The 19,011-nt window shown below is 40.4% G+C and overlaps 1 protein-coding gene across 1 annotated transcript in view; it reads right to left on the bottom strand.

The window, feature by feature from the left end:
* Positions 1-18,767, bottom strand: part of septin8a (septin 8a) — a 31,852-nt gene extending 13,085 nt beyond the window's left edge. The window contains exons 1-5 of the mRNA XM_080866991.1: positions 18,611-18,767; positions 9,856-9,970; positions 9,382-9,577; positions 7,282-7,468; positions 2,000-2,161 (exon numbers count right to left, since the gene is read on the bottom strand). Of these exons, the coding sequence (XP_080723117.1) occupies positions 2,000-2,161; positions 7,282-7,468; positions 9,382-9,577; positions 9,856-9,970; positions 18,611-18,640 (690 nt within the window). The 5' untranslated portion in view covers positions 18,641-18,767. The remainder of the gene's footprint in view (positions 1-1,999; positions 2,162-7,281; positions 7,469-9,381; positions 9,578-9,855; positions 9,971-18,610) is intronic.
* Between the last annotated feature and the right edge of the window lie 244 nt (positions 18,768-19,011).

Genomic DNA, 19,011 nt, shown 5'->3' with positions numbered 1-19,011 from the left:
GACCCCTGACCTACATACACAGGTGAATCCAATAATGAGAAAGAGTATTTAAGGGGGTCAATTGTAACTTTCCCTCCTCTTTTAATTTCCTCTGAAGAGTAGCAACACGGGGGTCTCAAAACAACTCTCAAATGACCTGAAGACAAAGATTGTTCACCATCATGGTTTAGGGGAAGGATACAGAAAGCTGTCTCAGAGATTTAAGCTGTCTGTTTCCACAGTTAGGAACATATTGAGAAAATGGAAGACCACAGGCTCAGTTCAAGTTAAGGCTCGAAGTGGCAGACCAAGAAAAACTCGGACAGACAGAAGCGACCACTGGTGAGAACAGTCAGAGTTAACCCACAGACCAGCACCAAAGACCTACAACATCATCTTGCAGCAGATGGAGTCACTGTGCATCGTTCAACCATTCGGCGCACTTTACACAAGGAGATTCTGTATGTGAGAGTGATGCAGAGGAAGCCTTTTCTCTGCCCACAGCACAAACAGAGCCGCTTGAGGTTTGCTAAAGCACATTTGGACAAGCCAACTTCATTCTGGAATAAGGTGCTGGGGACTGATGAAACAAAAACTGAGTTATTTGGGCATAACAAGGCATTATGCATGGAGGAAAAAGAACAGCATTCCAAGAAAAACACCTGCTACCTACAGTAAAATATGGTGGTGGTTCCATCATGCTGTGGGGCTGTGTGGCCAGTGCAGGGACTGGGAATCTTGTCAAAGTTGAGGGACACATGGATTCCACTCAGTATCAGCAGATTCTGGAGACCAATGTCCAGGAATCAGAGACAAAGCTGAAGCTGCACCGGGGCTGGATCTTTCAACAAGACAGTGACCCGAAACACTGCTCAAAATCCACTAAGGCATTCATGCAGAGGAACAAGTACAACGTTCTGGAATGATCATCTCAGTCCCCAGACGTGAATATTATTGAAAATCTGTGGTGTGAGTTAAAGAGAGCTGTCCGTGCTCGGAAGCCATCAAACCTGAATAAACGAGAGATGTTTTGTAAAGAGGAATGGTCCAAAAGACCTTCAACCACAATCCAGACTCTCATTGGAACCAACAGGAAGCGTTTAGAGGCTGTAATTTCTGCAAAAGGCGGATCTACTAAATATTGATTTCATTTCTTTTTTTGTGGCGCCCAAATTTATGCACCTGTCTGATTTTGTTTAAACAATTATTGCACACTTTCTGTAAATCCAATAAACTTCTTTTCACTTCTCAAATATCACTGTGTGTGTCTCCTATGTGATATATTTAACTGACTTTTTTTTTTTTAATCGTAACAACCAACGATTTATACAGGAAAATAAAGACTATTAACAAGGTTGCCCAAACTTTTGCATCCCACTGTATATGGGGATTCCAAATATCACATAATAGTTTGCATCCAAATATCATGTAACATTTGACCTCTCACCTTATATCTTTAAAGAAAGCTTTATGAAGAGAAAGAAAATGAGCTGACTGGTTATATAGAAGTATACTTCAGTAAAATATTATATAATACGCAGAAGTTATTCATACCCAGTTATTTATAATTCAATTACCTACTCCTCCATTAAGTTTATATACAAAATACAATACTGCTCCCTTAAAAGTAAATAAGGCCCAGAGAGTGAGCTCCCATGGCCCAGGTTTGTGCACTCAGAGTGCCTGTTATGGTTATGCTTGCATAGGCAGACTAGTGCAGAACTTCTTTTTAGTTCTTGTTACGAACTAAAAAGAAGAATAGAAAAGTGCCAATCAGTGCAATCAGTGGGTCCAACGACATATGATCCTTGTATATAGCTACATACCCACGGTTAGCTAGTGTTTGCAAATATTATAAATATTTTACAAAGTATACAGTCAAAATTGTGAGACTGTAATTCATCTGCATTGAAACACTGACTCTTTATTTATGGTGTTTTAGTCAAAGCATGTGTTACCGTCATTAAAACAAAGAATGTTTTGACTTTTTAAATGTTTTTGTGCCAAAAATATTACTTACATTCATGGAGGCATTGATCTCACTGACAGTTTCGTCATCTGTTGGGAACTGATATATCTGGACGCCGTTGCTCACCAGCTCGCTCATTATCTTTATTTTGAATTTATGAAGCTCGCTCTTGGAGATTGTGTCCGCTTTGGCAATGATGGGAATTATGTTGACCTGCGGAAATAATGACAAAAAAAAAGTGAGATAGTTATTAAATATGCGGTGCACTGCACTGTTGTTGCTAATGTGGTGTAGTCTTCCAAAAATGATAATGCAAAGACGTTTTGTGTTACATTATGGAAGCATTTGGTTTAGCCTGGTTTAAACGTTGACATGACAAAACAAAAGGATGCACAGGAAACACCTGAATGTTTTCAGATCATGACAGATTACAGCAATTGCCATCTAACCATCATGAGCAAACACTGCTTAAAAAAAAATTAAAGCTACATTAAATATGTTGAGGTTTTAAACAGCTGTGTAGCGCATCTATAAGACCATGCACAGTTAACTGAATAGCAAATAAGCCCAATCAGAACCCCGACTGATAAATAAAACAAACAGTGATTATGAAAACAAACTCGGCTCCATCTACAATCAGCAGCAGATGTGAAGAAATAAATGCACAGTTTGTCTGCATTCCTCTGTACGGCTGCATTTCCCAGATCACCAACTGGGAAGATGGCAGGACTCCCACAGATCCACACAGCAATTCCACAGCGTGCCTTAGAGTATGAGTCAGAGCTTGTTAAAAATCAAATTTGAATCTCATCATACTTTGTTGGCTCGTTAATTTGCAGCGGGGTGGCCAGTATCAGGTTTTAACCCTAATATAACAAACTAATTTAACTAATCTCGGTGTTATATTTGCTCGCTTCCCACAACTGAGTTTTCCCAGCTGACCAAAGATCATTCCCAAACAGTTAATGTTTGTTCTGAGGGACCAGGAGCGCCAGCTGTGACCACATTAAAGCAGTTCACAGGAAAGATAATCCCTGAAAAAACAGCCCAATATTTTTGGCACTTTGTCATTTAATGTTATACAGGGAAATATCTCTGAGTGTGCAGGTGAGACCACGCTGATACAGTCTGAGCCTTAATAATGAAAACGCTTACACAACAATATAAAAACACCTAATATGAATGGATCCCATTATTATCGTTTGTGTTACATAATTATCTGGATAATGAGCTGCTTAACTCAGTTTTCATAATGAAGTTCCTGTAATTTCTGGGCTTTGGTGAACAAGAAATTGATGTACAACACTGCTGTGGAGTCAATTACTCACCTTTTTTAAAGGCTGGATTTATTTATTGATATAACACTGCTATGATAAATTACTTATTGCATGCCGCTCGTAATAGATTAGTTTGAATCATCATGTGTTTATTTTTTCAAGAAAAAATAAACACATGATGACTCTTGGGGACGCTCTGGAGTATTTCCTGATTTTTTTTTTTATCTGATTTATGGACGCTGCTGGATAAGAAGATTCTGGGAAAGTCGCAATAAATCTACAAATATAAAAATAGATGTTTAGCAAGATGTTTTCAAGCACGCCTTGGAAGCCTAAATAATACCTGATGGCAATAAAAGCAGGAACACAACAAATGTCTCACAGACTTAGATAAGGGTTTAAAAGATCTCAAACCTGCAAGCTGCCACTGACTGTGGATAACGTCACACAGCACTGATGTGAGAACAGCGTAGGCATGGTCTCATGGTAAGTGGGCAGCATGACGTGTCCTGTCCCATGCACAGTCTACTCAGGCAGCAGCTTCTCTTGAACCAAACCGAGTATTTTCAGTACCACTGTGTGCTATATGTAGGGAGCGGACAATGCCCTGACCTGATTGTGCCAACACTGTTCAAAGCTCATGTGAAAAAACAGCACTACAGGAGTCAGGAAGCAGACTCCTTATTACTTTTAGAACCCCAGCATGTAATGTGTCCTTTCAGTAATGCTGCTTCAAGCCTCTCCCTCTATTTTTACTTTGGAAAACATCTCATCTGCCACAAACAGGAAAAACGGTATAACCAAAAACAGCAAAATGGAACCTAACCCAGCCATGTGACAGTGGATTACATCACAAATTAAAAAGGTATTCTTAAAGTTAAGCAGGAGGCATGAATCCTTTCGCCGAATAACCTCAATAAACTCACTCTTTTACATTCTTTAATTTATAAAGTTAAGTAGAAATGTTTCCCATCCGTTAACAAAAAGACTTAAAACCTTCATTTAAAACAAACGACACTCCTTTCAGACTCCTATCTCTCTTCCTGCCTTCATTTACTAAAAACCACATTTTACTTTACGGGCCTTGTGTGGGGAGGGCTGATTCGTTAACAAGAAAAACACCATTGTCTGGGTTAGACAGAAAAAAAATACACAGACTGAGGGAAAAGCTGTTTCTGGTCTCTTTCCCTGGTTTTTCTGTCAGAGGGGACAGATCTGTTCATTTATCTGTTTCATTTCCAGATACAACTTAAGATTTACACACAATGTAATGATGCTTTCTCTGACAAGGATATGTCTCTGCATTAAATTTGATATTAAAAACACATAGCCCTGATTTATCGAGCCATGAAAAAACATAACGATTTCCAGCTACTGGGATGGGGGTTTTTTTTTTGGTTTTTTTTAAAGCAATTTTCTTGGTTCTGCATGTTTAAGAATTAGATTTCAGGCTGTAAACGCGTCTGTAATCTGTTGAAAACTAACTGGTATAAAAAACTGAATGCAAAAACATAAAATAACTTTGTTAAAGTTATTTGGTTTATTGTCTTGGTTTATGCAAAACAAAGTAGGCACTTTCTGTGGTCACCCTCCAGATATCCAGAGCCCATAAACATGAAATAAGACAGAAATCTCATAAATGTGCAAAGGTTGAATATTGTTTGGTTTGCAAGGGTCTTAAATGTTGCCTCCAAATCTATCTAGAAAGAGAACCCTGCACACACAAAGTCCATCTGCCCTGTAAAACACAGCAGTGTCACTTCTACATTGCAGTTACTCAACACTGGCTTGTTTTCAGATACAACAGCAAACACACTGCACATTGTGGAAAAATTGCTGGGACAGATCCACTGAGATCAGAGTGGTACTCATCGTGAACACCCGCAGCCTCACTGGTGGGTTCTGAATTGTGTAAATCTTTAAGGATAAAAAATAAAGCCTACATTTCTTCCGGTTTAATCCGGAAACACTTTGTGAATGTGTGCAAAAAAATGCTTAAAAGGTGTATATATAAAATGTCTCTGATTGTTACATCAAAAGAAAAAAAATGTTAATCATATGGATCTACATAAAGTTTAGGCTGTGGTAGCTGCTCTGCTACAGTATATTTAGCTCAGGTAAGTTGGATGAGTCAAAGCAGAGGCCATGGCTTGGCTGTGTTCACTGTGCTCATTTGGGTGGTATAAGGAGACAGTTGGCAAACATAGCATGCCAGGTTTTGATCGTTCTGTTGGCACATCAAGACAGCACACGGGCTTGGTGGTCAGCGCCATCGTTTCACAGCAAGGAGAGTCCTAAATTTGGATTTCTGTCCTTTTCTAAAGTTCGTATAGGTTCCTTCACAGGTTAGGTTAGAACTCCTGTATCCCTAAAGGACAGTTTTAGTAAAAATACCAGAAGCACTGGTTTAATTTTGTATTAAAAAAGTACTTTGAAAAGAAAAGAATAAACCCTTGGGTTTTTAAGAAAGGGTTTAATATACTGAATCAAATTTGTTCCTGAAAGCTGAGGACTGAGTTAAGAGCCGTTGCATAAATTATTTATACACTTTTTCTGATGCCATAAAACTATTAAGTGTCCCTGTAGAGCGGCATTTGGCTGAGGTATCTAGTTTTTATTATGAAGAGTATCGAGAGACTTCTGGCAGAGATGGCTTGATTGTTGGCAGGGGAAAGCCAGCAGGGTTGGTCACAAGCTGACCATCTGCTTTATTCTGGATTTATTATTACTGCACCAACAGAAACAAACAGAGACAAAGCTACCACTTCATCAGCTCTACAGCAGTGCTATTAGAAGTTAAATAGACTGAAAAACTAATCGCAACCACTGCAGATCAATCTGAATGATCGAATAAAATTTGATTGCTGAACCTTACAGTGTATTGTTTTGGTATAATCTCATACAAATTCACAAAAATTGGCTTATGGCTTCCACATAAAGCTTTGTAAGTGAAATGTGACAACTCCTGTGTGAGTTTACTGCCTCACAGCTTTAAAGTTAAACGAGCTCCTGCAGAGCTGAAAATACAAATCTCCTCTTTCACCGTCATTCACTCTCCTCTGGGTTTTGTCGGCTTCATAATGTCTTACAGCTCACCTCCCTGGCTTTTAATAATTTCTTTTATTAAACTGTGAAAACAGGAATAAAATGACAAAATAAACAGATAATAAACAGGCAATGCCCACTTAATACAATGAAAATATAAATAATAAAATAATAAATACAAATGGCTCCAACTTAATGGCTCCAAACTGACTTATCTGGCTTGTCTAACTATGTACACCACAGTGACTCCGCCCCTTTCCCTTTCTTTGCCCCAAGTGCTGTTTTGATGAGATTTTTTTTCCATTTGTTATTTAATGAAGGCAATCCCAACGACTGCATCTCCAGTGAGATACACTCATCACATACAGCAAATCATAGATCCATGGAGCAATAATCTGTGCAGTAATACTCACAACAACAATGAAAAAGCCACAAATCAATGTGTTCCTGAATCTGACTATTGACTGTGTGCTGACCTGCAAACATATACCAAACTCAATCTCAGAGTGAATTAGAGGGTTGTGATGCTGATGTATTGGAAGCAGAGTAGTTTAAACTGACATAAATATCTTTTTATAAATAAGAACCTCTCCCTTAAAACACCAAATCAAATTTTTTCACTATGCTGGCTTTTTAGGTGTAAAACTAGTCATGGAGAGGTTCTCTTTTCCCCAAATCACAACTATTACAGTTCAAACCATTAATCCTTTTCCACAGAAATAGCCAAATAAGTTCAGCCTAAACACTGCCATGTGAACTCTTCTTGAAATCCTAAAAGATGAAATGGAAACTTGCATAGTCACTGGAACATTTTTGTTTCAACTTTACTCTTCTCTTTTGGGACACAGAGTCCACACCCTGGTAGGAAGATCAGGGATGCCCTCGTTTCAGTGAAATTCCAACCAGTCACACGGAAAGGGAAGTCTGACTTCAGACTAATATTATTCAAACACACTTGCATTTTTCCAGAGGGAAAATATAAATGCATGCTTGTGTGTCACATGTGCGTACCTTGCTGTCCAGTTTTTTCATAGTAACGAGGTCCAGGGACTTGAGGGAGTGTCCTGTCGGGGCAATGAAATAAAGGCAGATGTGGATCCTGGTGTCGTGGTAGTTAAACAGCGAGCGTTTGATCTTCAGCTCTTCCTGGAGATAGTTTTCAAACTGAGTGTCAATGTAGTCAACAATGGGTTTGTAACTGTGGAGAGAGGAAGGGAGAAGAGAGAAACCGTTAGGATTTATGTCTGTGGGTCAAAGCTAAATATTTGTCTTCTTATTCATGCGCTGGTAATGAATATGAAAAGGGAAAGGGGACTTTTCACAGGGAAAGGAAAAGACACAGATATGTTTTCAGTAACTGTGTGATCTGATTCAATGCCAAGATCTCAGCTTAGAATTGCACAGCTTAGTGCTGCATGAAATTTGTGTTCAGCTTATGGAAGGTCCAATCAAAGAGGCTGCAGAAAATTGCTCCAGTACAGTTGGTTTCTATAAGCTGTTTTCAATCTTTTAACCACAAAAGCCGGTGACCAGCCTCATTGGGATGTTTTGAATCACATTCACACCAGACTTGTTTATTTGAGTCTGCAGCTTTAACTCGTTTCATTTGGGAAGATGAGAAGAAAACCATTAGAAGGAAGCCACATGCTTAAATAAAAAACTAAGCGAACTGTTGGTTCATTAGTCATAGTAGATAACGTCACACAGTCATAGTCTGGTTCTCACATCAACACTTGTCATTTTCTGGCTATATAGCTCTACAATTATGATCATCTACATATGAGATGTTCAGTAAATTTGTTTGTATTGAACAGATGTCTCCAGACGAATTCCTTCGTTTATCTCATGCTGTTATATTTGGACACTGCACAACCAACTCAAACACTGTATGTTTTTCTTGCTGTGGATAGTAGAAAGGCTTGAAAACAACTGCAACCAGTGTCAAACATCTTTAACACCTCCTGAATCCATATTCAGTCACATAGACTTCAAAGTGCCTCGGAGTGACCAAAATGCAACCCAGATGCTCATGTTTAACATGCGTCTGCAAAAGTAAAAGTGATAATGATGACATTTTGTCTTTAGAAAACAACGAACTCTGAGAAACAAGCCCAAAAAACAGGGCTACAAGGACATAGCTGTTTTGTTTCTTTTAGAATTAATAGGAAGCAGTTCCCTTGTGTGCTCTGGAAAGATGCAGTTTAACACTAAAGATGGAAAATAGTGACACAGTCCTGTTACATTTAATCTAAGAGCTTGAATGTGATTTCTACAAACTCTCTGACCTAAAGCCAGTAATTCCAAGTTTTTCCTGTTAACCATCACCATACACTACTTCCATCTTTTCTAAACATGACAAATAACTGAAAATTACATCATCTTGTCCACTGTTCAACTCCGGATGTGCCACTTCACTGATGTTTTACAACTCAAAAGTGACACATAAGTAGAACAGGAAAAAAATGTATTCCATTCCCTCAGCTTGCAACATGTTTACAGTCATCTGTCCTCTCACTTCACATCCATCTTCAATCTTCTCTGAGGAATGCACAAACTGTGACCTTTTGAAGCTCTCTCAGTGTGCCGTTACACTCCGCTGCAGGCTCTGTCCTTCGCCATGTTGGTTTAAACGGTCTACGGAGAAAGCTGCTATCAAAGAGCGTGAGAGTGCTGCTTCCTGGCTAGGCCACAACAAGTACACTTCATTCCACAGCTGAATGTTAAAATAAACAAATCAACAATTTCCTCTTTATTTCTCCAACTTCCTTCAATTTCAGCCTTCGGAGACACCATAAAAGATGCAGAAGTCTGGACTGACAGTGGTTTGTGTGTCTGGGTCACTCGTTTGCCTACGTAAGCATCTTTTCATTAAAAATGTGTCAATGTCATTTTGGAGCTTGCCGATTTTTGGGGAAATACTTACAGGGAAATCTGCTTTTACAACAGACCAAAGGAAATCACAAATTCGTTTTTTTTACTTCTGCTTTTGGCTTATGGGATAATGCAGAGATATATTTGTGATCATCATTGTTAGTTTTTGTTGCTGGTTACCAAGCAGGTCTGGATACTTTGTGAGGCACTCTGGGCTGTATGTATGTGCACTTAGCTCACCTATCCTCTTTGTTGATCTGATCGCCGAAGCCAACCGTGTCAACAATGGTCAGTTTGAGGCGGACGTTGGTTTCTTGCAGGTCGTATGTTCGAGGCCGCAGATACACGCCGTTCTGGTAATGGCTCGCCTCTTCGTTCTCAAACATGGTGTTAAAGAGCGTGTTCATTAACGTCGACTTTCCGATACCAGTCTCCCCTGTGAACGGTCGGAAGCAGAGAGGGAGATGGAGAAAGAGAGAGTGCGTTAGCATCACTTGGGAGTACTTCATCAGCTTTCAGACATCGATTTTTATTGCTGTAACAGAAGTGTAAGCCAGTGTATTACGTTCATGTCAAGAAATACAACACAGTGCTGCTGTTTGTTATTTATCTTTGTAGCTAAACATGTCACTCAGTGCAAAGTAAATCAACACGAGGGCCAGAGGGACTCTGGAGAAATGTACAGTAGTTACACATTCTCTGTCCGATACTCACCTACACATAGGATGTTGAAACAAAAACCCTGCGTGACCGATTTGCTGACCAGCTGCTCAGGGAGGCTGTCAAACCCAACATGGCCACCCAAACTGAGGTTACGCTTCTCTTCATTCTACAGGACACACACAAAAAAAAAAAAACATCAGAAGTGTGGCGGATGTCAGGAAAACACATGGCCGAGTCATTATTCAGAAGAGGATGGCACAGATACTGAAGCGCTCACATTCCAATGCGTGGAAACATCAAAGACCTTCTGCTCATTCTGCACATGTAAAATCCATCACATTATGATTTAGGTAATCGGGGCCTGCAGTGAGGATGAGCTTCAAGAATAATCACTCAGAAGCACAAAGAAGAAAGACATGCTTTAACAGACAGAGGAAGGAAGTGATTATATTTGTATGGAAAATGGAATAAGGCACTTGAAAACATGCAAGATGCAAGTTAGCAGCTTGTTTTATAGAAAACCCCAATGTGGACATTTCAGAACTCCACCAGTCCACCTATTCTCCAAACAAGCTCATGATCAATTTATCATTTATTACACACTATAATAGAAATATATCGTTAATAGTGGGATGATAACAGCAGGTACAGAAGAGGCACCCAGGCTGCCTTATCTGCAACACCTTCGTCAGGTTTGATCTGTGGGATCCCCTGCCACTTCAAGAGCAGCTGGGAGATTTAATCCCTCTACTTCGAACCTCCGCCCTGCTGGAGGTGCATTGTGCACCTCTAAAAAAAGGAGCACCCACAGGGCATCCTTATGAGAAGGCTAAATCAGCTCAACTGACTCGTCTCACCGTTTAGGATCACAGGGATATTTCAGCAGGTTGTATCAGTGATCTTGCTCTTTCAGTCGTTTCTCAAAGCTCATGACCATCGGTGACATAGATCGAACAGTAAATCGAGTGCTTTGACTTCTGATTAAATTCTTTCCCCACTGCTGAGGTGAAGTAAGATGCCCACAGATGTCCAAAGAAACGGCCACGGAAGTATTTAACCTAAAACACAAAAGTTAGCAATGCACGACAAACTAAAAACCACCAGAAAAAAAAACAACAACAACAAATCAGGAGGGTTGTAACCTTTTTTCACATTTGATCTAGCTCATTTAACCAATCTCAGCCAAAGAAGAGAGTTAAAGCTGTACAAGAGGGCCAGCACCTTGAGATGAATAGGGCCACCCGATCTCATCTGGCTGAGCCACGAAGGACTGCATACTTGAAAGCTGAAGTCACCAAGCACAGGCAGCTGAGAGCAGAGCACAGCCAACAATACAGAACTGAGAGGTGGAGGCAGGCTCCGAATACACAGAAGATGACTTTTAAACCTAACTGAACTGCATAATACAGGCTGGAAAGTGTGTGTGTGTGTGTGTGTGTGTGTGTGTGTGTGTGTGTGTGTGTGTGTGTGTGTGTGTGTGTGTGTGTGTGCGCGCGTGTGTGTGTTCAGGGGTTTCGGGAGGTGAACGAGAAAACAGGGCTTAATGTGTCAGGCAACACAGCTGGAGTAATCCAACATGAGCTGAGATAGGCAATACTGAGCTGAGCTGCAGCACATTGGGGAGATTACTATACTACACTAACATGTGTTAAAAGTAATAAATATCCTATATGCATTGATAATATGAATATTATTTAAACAAAGACATCAATTTCACTGCAAACCCCACAACAACAGACAGAAACTCCCTTCATTACATATCGTTCTGAATTTCTTAATGAACATTGTATTTATAAATGTGAAAGGAGCAATAACACAATAATTGTGCATTGTAATAGGTGCATGACAGACTGAATATATTAGTATGCTAAAACAAGGGATAAGGCCGGTTTCAGTTGTGTGCACTGTAGCTCCATAATCATCCTCGATTTCCAGTTCGAGCAGTTTATACAGCTCTTGTTCTTAAGTCTGAATACGTATATTGTAAGTCGCTTTGAAAGGAAAAAGCAATGAATAACTGCAACGTTTGCAGGAGTCGGTTTCAGGTTCACCGAGATGAATGAGAGGAAGAGGCTGTGGCCATTCTTTCTTTGTTATTCGCTGTAAACTCAGACCTTGTCAAACAACATTAGTCGGCCTGCTAGTCAGCATTGGTAGTCAGCCTGCTGAATGAATGAAGCCGGGTAGAGATGTTCAGATAGAGCAGTGGTTCTTAACCTGGGTTCGACTGAACCCTAGGGGTTCGGTGAGTCGGTCTCAGGGGTTCGGCAGAGCCTCCGCCGTGACATGTACGGCTCATTTTGTGCACCAGTAAAAAACATATGCATGTCTTGAATTTGAAAAAAAATCTTATTTTATTTTTCACTAAAGAGGGGTTCAGTGAATGCGCATATGAAACTGGTGGGGTTCGGTACCTCCAAAAAGGTTAAGAACCACTGAGATAGAGGGAAGGGAGCAGACTATGATATTGTGCCTGTAAGCGAAACTAAACTCTGGATTCCTGAGTAGGTTTTAAAATAGGAGTTAAAAATTTACATAAGCCTGTATTTATCCAGGAAATTATAAATAAAGGCTTGCGTGCTGCTTTTCCATAAACATTTTTGTACTTTAAACTCTGAAAATGTGTACTTTAGTTTGTAAATGTACTTCTTCAAGCTCACAGTTCCTATTTAATACTTTTCTAGACATTTAGAGCATAGCTAAGCTTAAGGAGGGTTTTTTTTACTTGTAAACCTGCTTCTGTGGATATTCCTCCAAACTTACTAAACCACAATGGTGAAACAAAAATTCAGAAAAACAACAGGGATTCTGACTCACTCTAGATCATTTTGGGTTGACCTCCTACACTGAACCTAATCACGCTGTCAGTAGCGCATGATTTTTGTGTGTAAGTGAGTGACACATAAGAAGCAGATGGAGCCCGTGAACGGCTGCTGCAAAATGAGCGCCCAGGCCTGACCAAGAGTGTTATCTTTTAGGAGAAGACAGCACAGAACTGCAGACGTGGACACAAACTCCCCAAGCTGTCACTCGACTGGCTGAATGTGTAAGTGTATGCACTGGACTGACTGCAGGAGGAAGCACTCAGTTTCCTTAGTGTCCTTAGTGCAGTAAAATGGCTATCCAGCCATGTGCAAGTACTCCACTTTAAGTAAAAACTTAACGAATCAAAGAAGTTGGAAAAATAAAAATGGACTGCAATGACATTTCATTTCTCAAAAAGAAAAACAGTGCAGAAATAGTTCAGACAGAGAGTTGAGAGTTGATAAGAAACTCATTCATTGCAATGAGTGCAAGATGTTGCAGAACTAAATGTGTTAAATAAAGCACTTTAATTTCAGCTGCCAAAACACTGCACATTATATTGTTAATATAGATTTATTTTAGAGATTATAGATTTAAAATAGATTTCACTTAAACAAAGTGTGACGTACAGCCAAAAAATAATATTATGTTAAACATTTCTCCATCTTTGGTATTTTTCAGGGAGGCATTAAAGGATTGCCTAGTTCACTATACATTCTTTTCACCCTATGTAATTCAAGCCAACTGGATTTCTTTAACAACATGACAAATCTAAAAATAAACCTGCCCGTTTTTTTTGCTTTCTGGTCCATTTAGATTTGATGTCGAGAACATAATAACACCCATCAGCAAATACAGGATGTATAACCAACAGACAAGAACAGTTAGGGAAACTATGAGGTATCTGACTGTCCACCAACCCACCCGAGCTAGCTCGGAAGAAGAGAAAAGCAGCGGCACAAAGTATGTCAGGAATGAAAAGCTTCTGGTTAACTGTCTCAGGGTGAAGAGACAACACAGTTCCCAGGCCACCAGGAAATGGTTGCACAGAAGAGGCCCCAGGTGGCTCCAAGTGAAATGAGCCACAAACAATATGGACTAGGTCACAATGCTGCTCGCTTGAAACTAGCCGAGTTACTAAAGCCTTTTATTATTGTTGCAGATGAAAATCCGATGTGAAACAAAAAGAATGGCACAAGTAAAGGTAATTAAAGGTAATCAGTTTCAAGGTCCTCACCGTCACATCTGCATGGTCTACTGGGTCACCCAAAAAGAGTTGTGATACGTTTTTTTGTTTTGTTTTTTAATAAAACCTGTGCAAAAACTAAAAGAAAAGCTCTAATCTCAGTTTGTTCTGTAGTATGTGTATCCTGCACCCTAAAGTCAGTGAAACATGTAACCATTTTCATTGTATATTCTGCCACATGTTTAGTTATGATTGTTTAAGCTACAAAATAATGAACCTCTGCACGGGATCACTTAATCAGGGACCGAAATACTGCTCGTCTGCCGCTCTTATCCAAGCTAGTTCTTTCTTTAGAAATGCAACTCAGTGCTACAAAGCTGTGGATATTCAGTGAATTTCTGGGCTCTAACCAAGCAAGCCGTGAGATCATTTTTTCAAACATTCTAATAAATATGTGATTCGGATCTGACCTGATATAAACTCAGGCAAAAACCAAGCTCTGTTTCATGTGCCCATCAGTCCACAGAAACACTCGGCCACCGGCCATCAGTCGGCCCCTCCCTCTCTAGCCATCTTCTTTTCAGCTGTCTTCCAGCCTTCTGGCCTACATCCCCGCCTGACTGGTGTCTGCAGCTTGTGTCTGCCTCAGTGAACCTCCACCTGACAGACAGCAGCAACCACGCACAAACACACAGTTGCAGCTCATGTTTGTGTGTTTGTGGGCAAGAAAACTTCACACATTACTACTACTACTTTAACATCTTGATGTAAAATTTGTTTAGATATAGTTTGTCTGTTAGCAAAGACAGAATTCATCCACTTGAATGTGGCATGAAATGAAATTACTTTTATTGTGATTCAAACTGCATATATACTGTATTAAGCTTTTGCAGGTAATGAAAGTGCAAATGACATTTTGGGGGCTTCTTGTCACACTTTGGGTTTGATTTGACTTAGCATCTGTGAAGGGAGGAGACCACAGGACAGCCTCAGTGACAAACCCACACACGCACACGCACACATTTATCACTCTTTAGCTGAAGTGGCTGCTGACTGGTGTTTCCTGTCCAATGTGTAAGTTCATGAAAGTGTAACTCTACTTTCAAACTGCCAGTACACAGTACTAACATGTTACACTTTTGAAATCAATAACGTACTTTATAAATTACGTTACAAATATTTTTGCATCTTATTCCACGTCAACAAGCATGAAATGCTGAGTGAGGTGTTTTTGCGTTACTGTCAGGTCGAACCACACCTACAGACTTCTGCTCCACCGGTTCTCAGCAGCTGCCCATGCTGGCAGCGATGTTGTAATGGTAAAAATGTTGACGGTTGAAATTTGAATGACGTGTGCCTCCTCTTGTCTTTTATGCTATTATAACCTGCCCCACGCTCATGAACATGCTTACATTACTACTGAGCCTCACCAGTAGTAACACCATCCATGCCGAACAGGAAAGACAAAAGGGAAAAAAAGGAGTGACAGATGGGAAGTTGAGACAGGAACCATTTTACGAGACAGATGGACAGCATACTTATCTTTATGGGGGTTCCTTACCATTAGAAAAGAAGAAAGTATGTTTTTGTTTTTAACTTATCCTATCAGCCACAAAAGCAATGTTTTGTAGGTCAAAGGTAAAAGTGGAATAGATTGGATTAGCTTTACTCTCACCCATGCATGCTAAGTACAATATAAGCCTTCTTGTTTTAAGATCTTATACTAACTAGCAAACACGATGTTGAATACTTCTGGTTGATACTTCAAAGTTGATTTCATTCAAAAATGTGGATCCCAGGGAAGAAAAACTCCAGAACGTAAAATATGTAATTTTCTTTGTGTGCTAATTTTGAATGACGTAAGAGCTTGATTTGGCTAGTCATATAAAAGGAAAAGGAGCAACCAACTGCACAGTCCATAGTCCATACATAAATATGATTTTGACTTAAGAATCTACCTAACGCAGTTTTCTCTTCTGCCCTTCTTATTGGTATTTACTGATGAAACTGGAGGGACCCTACCTTCTGTTTTACCGTCCACTTTGCCAAAAATGGCCAAATCAGTTCTGGGTTAATGAGCTGATGGTTGACTTAATTTTAAAGAACACAAATATTCATCTGGAGCAAATTCCATAGAGAAGAGCAAAAGTTTGATTTAGAAAACATGATGTTTGGAGCTGATGCCAATTTGAATTTTTAAGGAATAAATATCACAATATTGATGTACTGGACATCATAACATATACATGCAACAGCTACTTTTTGCTGCTCCCCTATTCACAAGGGATCACCACAGCGGGTAGCTCCGCACGTTTAATTTGGCAGAGTTTTAACACCGGACATCCTTCCTGACACAAGCCCAAAGGCATTTGCGTTTCCTCCTGGGATGGAACTTGGGATCTTTCGCTTGTCCTGCGAATGTTTAAACCGCTACTCAAATACAATATGTGAGTTACACTAGAAAGGGAAAATAACTTCGCAGCAAAGTGGTTTACTAACCCGTTAGCATCTAAACACGAACACACTGCTCATCTCCACGCTGCCTGCTCAGCTGTGGTGTGCACCCTGCTCCATGTGCTGCAGGGTGCACAACTTAGCCAGAGAATCTTTTTCTACATCCAGACATATCAGCGTACAGTTTCATATATCAGATCGGCTGTAGGTATGGGAGCGTGTCTAGCCGCCAGTCTATCCGGTTCAGCTGTTCATTGTGGACCACACTTTGTTACATTTCACTGATATCTAAGAAAATAACTGAGCTACATACATGGTAATCCTCATTCAGCCTATGCTGACATTATTTTGCAAATTTAACCTCAGTATATAAAGAATTGGGAGACAGATATTGACTCATCACAGCTGAGGCTGCAGCTTGGATGTCATGATTCATCCGATTCACCAGGTTTGACAAGCTCGCCCGAAGGCCGTTTAAGCCCCACAAGTTCTATATACAGCTTACAACGCTGATGGCGGTAAACTTGAGCCACACTTTGACCTAAACAATGTGATACAGGCGTGTTCCTTCTTGTTCCAGGATGTGTTTCATTAACAAATACATGTGCAACTAGAGCACCAGCTGTATGAAGACATTGTAAGCACAAGTTAAATAAGCTTTTAAAAGAGCAAGGACCTGCCTGCTCGCCTGCTTGAGTCCTTACTCCACATCTCTTGGCTTTAAGCACTTTATGGAGCTAATTTCATTTCACGCATGCAGTCCTCACAGGAGAGACAATACTCTTCAGGGTCAGTAAGCACTGTGCCTCCTGAATGTGCTCGGGCTTTTTTTTTTTCTTTTTTTTTTTAATTGCATCCAAATTAAAATGAACATCATTATTTTTATGCTACACACTCTAATGCAATCAATAATCGAGAACGACACACATTGTTAGGCAGTTGGCTTGTATTGATCACTTCATGTGGATCCGGCCTAGAAAGTTATCCCAGCGCTACAGGCTCCACCGGATGGGGCTGACGTGGAAAAACAATCCAACCAAGCACACATCTCTATCAATAGCTGGGTGTAATTAAACAGTACTCCCTTTACACAAACTGCCAGGCCAGCAGGTCAGTTTGTTCAATGTGGTCTCACTTAGTTCAGGATGTTAGACAGCTGCGTTGCTGCCAACGCCGGCCTGTTTCGCTGCATTCTCAGCATTTTTCTCATTAATCAATCAATCCTCTAAATTTCGTATTCCAAATGAGACATTTTGGAAACTTCCACTGGGCTCTGAGCCCCCATTCCTGGATACCTTCCTAATTTAAGAAATGCGAGGAGTGCAATATCCTCTCTTTATTTCTGGATCCTCTCCTTTTCTTCGCAGACATGTGTTGCATCAATAAGTGGTAGGAGTGGCCGGGAGTGTGTCCTTAATCTCTTTATCCCTGCAAGTCAGCTCTGCTTACAGCCTAACACAGAGATCTTTTCAAGCATCTGCCAAAAAAGTTAATCACCTTCTCCCATTCATTTGCCACTTTACTACAACATCATCATCATCACCATTATTACTAACATCATTCATACACTCACCTATTCTTTGTCATGTGACTTTGTGGGAATTTACAGAGAATTTTCAGGTATGTTTTGCGACACTTCACTGTACCTACAGAGTCACACCTGAATGACAACATGGCATGTTACTATGGATGTAATCCAGGATGCATTCCACCCTCAACTGATACTACTCTGCCCAGCCTGCTACTGTGCCACTGTACAAAGCAGTATCATGAACTGACATACCCATGGCTGTAAACATAACATTTTGAGTCTAAGGAAGAAAAACACAAGTGTATTTATCACTCATCACTGCGATTAATACACCTAAAGGAGTCTTCAAGTGGTAATTTTATCCACTGGCTAGCCAGTGTACATGCCTTACTGTGATTCTCCATGGCGGTTGCAATGTTTGTTTCCTTAATTTCTAACAATCTCAACAGTAAATAGTTTAATGTTTCCATACGCTACACCCATATTTTCAGCAACGCGTCCACGCGTGTAAACGCAACCGAAGAGAAAAAAATGCATTACACGGCACGACATTAAAAATAGTCAGCTACTGTAGCGTACTTAATTTCCCCATAACTGGGAAAAACACAGTCACCATCACCGAAATCACTCCCACCATCTCGCCTGAGCCCACAGTCCAGGCTCCAAAAGCGGGGGAGGCTTAGCTACATACATACCCACACATAGACAGCAGCTAACACACACTTTTACTAATCACAGCCAAGTGTGCCCGTAGCTGCACTTGCAATGTTTACTGCTCCTAGAAAACAGAGAGGGGAAAAAACAAGGAGCTCCGGATAGCATTTGCTTACCGAAAACACGTCAACGTCCGTGGCAGCCATGGTGCGGAATGTATGGTGTTGGTGTGCTGAAGCAGACCGAGCAGAGGCGAAAGGGAGCAGCCCTTGTGTCTCCGTACTAGCCTGCTAAACTACTGACTGAGCTGAGCTGACAGTGATAGGAAGAGAGGGACACAAGGCGGAGAGGAGCTGCTGAACTGGGCAGGGAGGGCGCTAAGCTAGGTGACGAGAGGACTCCCTGCTACTTCGGTTCTGCTTCGCTCAGACACGCTACAGTTTTTCATTTGCTTTTAAAACGGTACTAGTGTAAAAGAACAACAGTTATTTTTTTTATTTTTTATAAACTGATTATATATAAGGGAAAGGGTGAGAGAGTCGGTACTTAACGGCTGTTTGACGGAGCACTGTTTGCG

Source organism: Rhamphochromis sp. 'chilingali' (genome assembly GCF_963969265.1).
Source record: "Rhamphochromis sp. 'chilingali' genome assembly, chromosome: 19".
In the NCBI taxonomy this organism is placed as follows: domain Eukaryota; kingdom Metazoa; phylum Chordata; class Actinopteri; order Cichliformes; family Cichlidae; genus Rhamphochromis; species Rhamphochromis sp. 'chilingali'.
The sequence above is the reverse complement of the archived record's forward strand: the minus strand, read 5'-3'. Positions and strand labels throughout refer to the sequence as shown.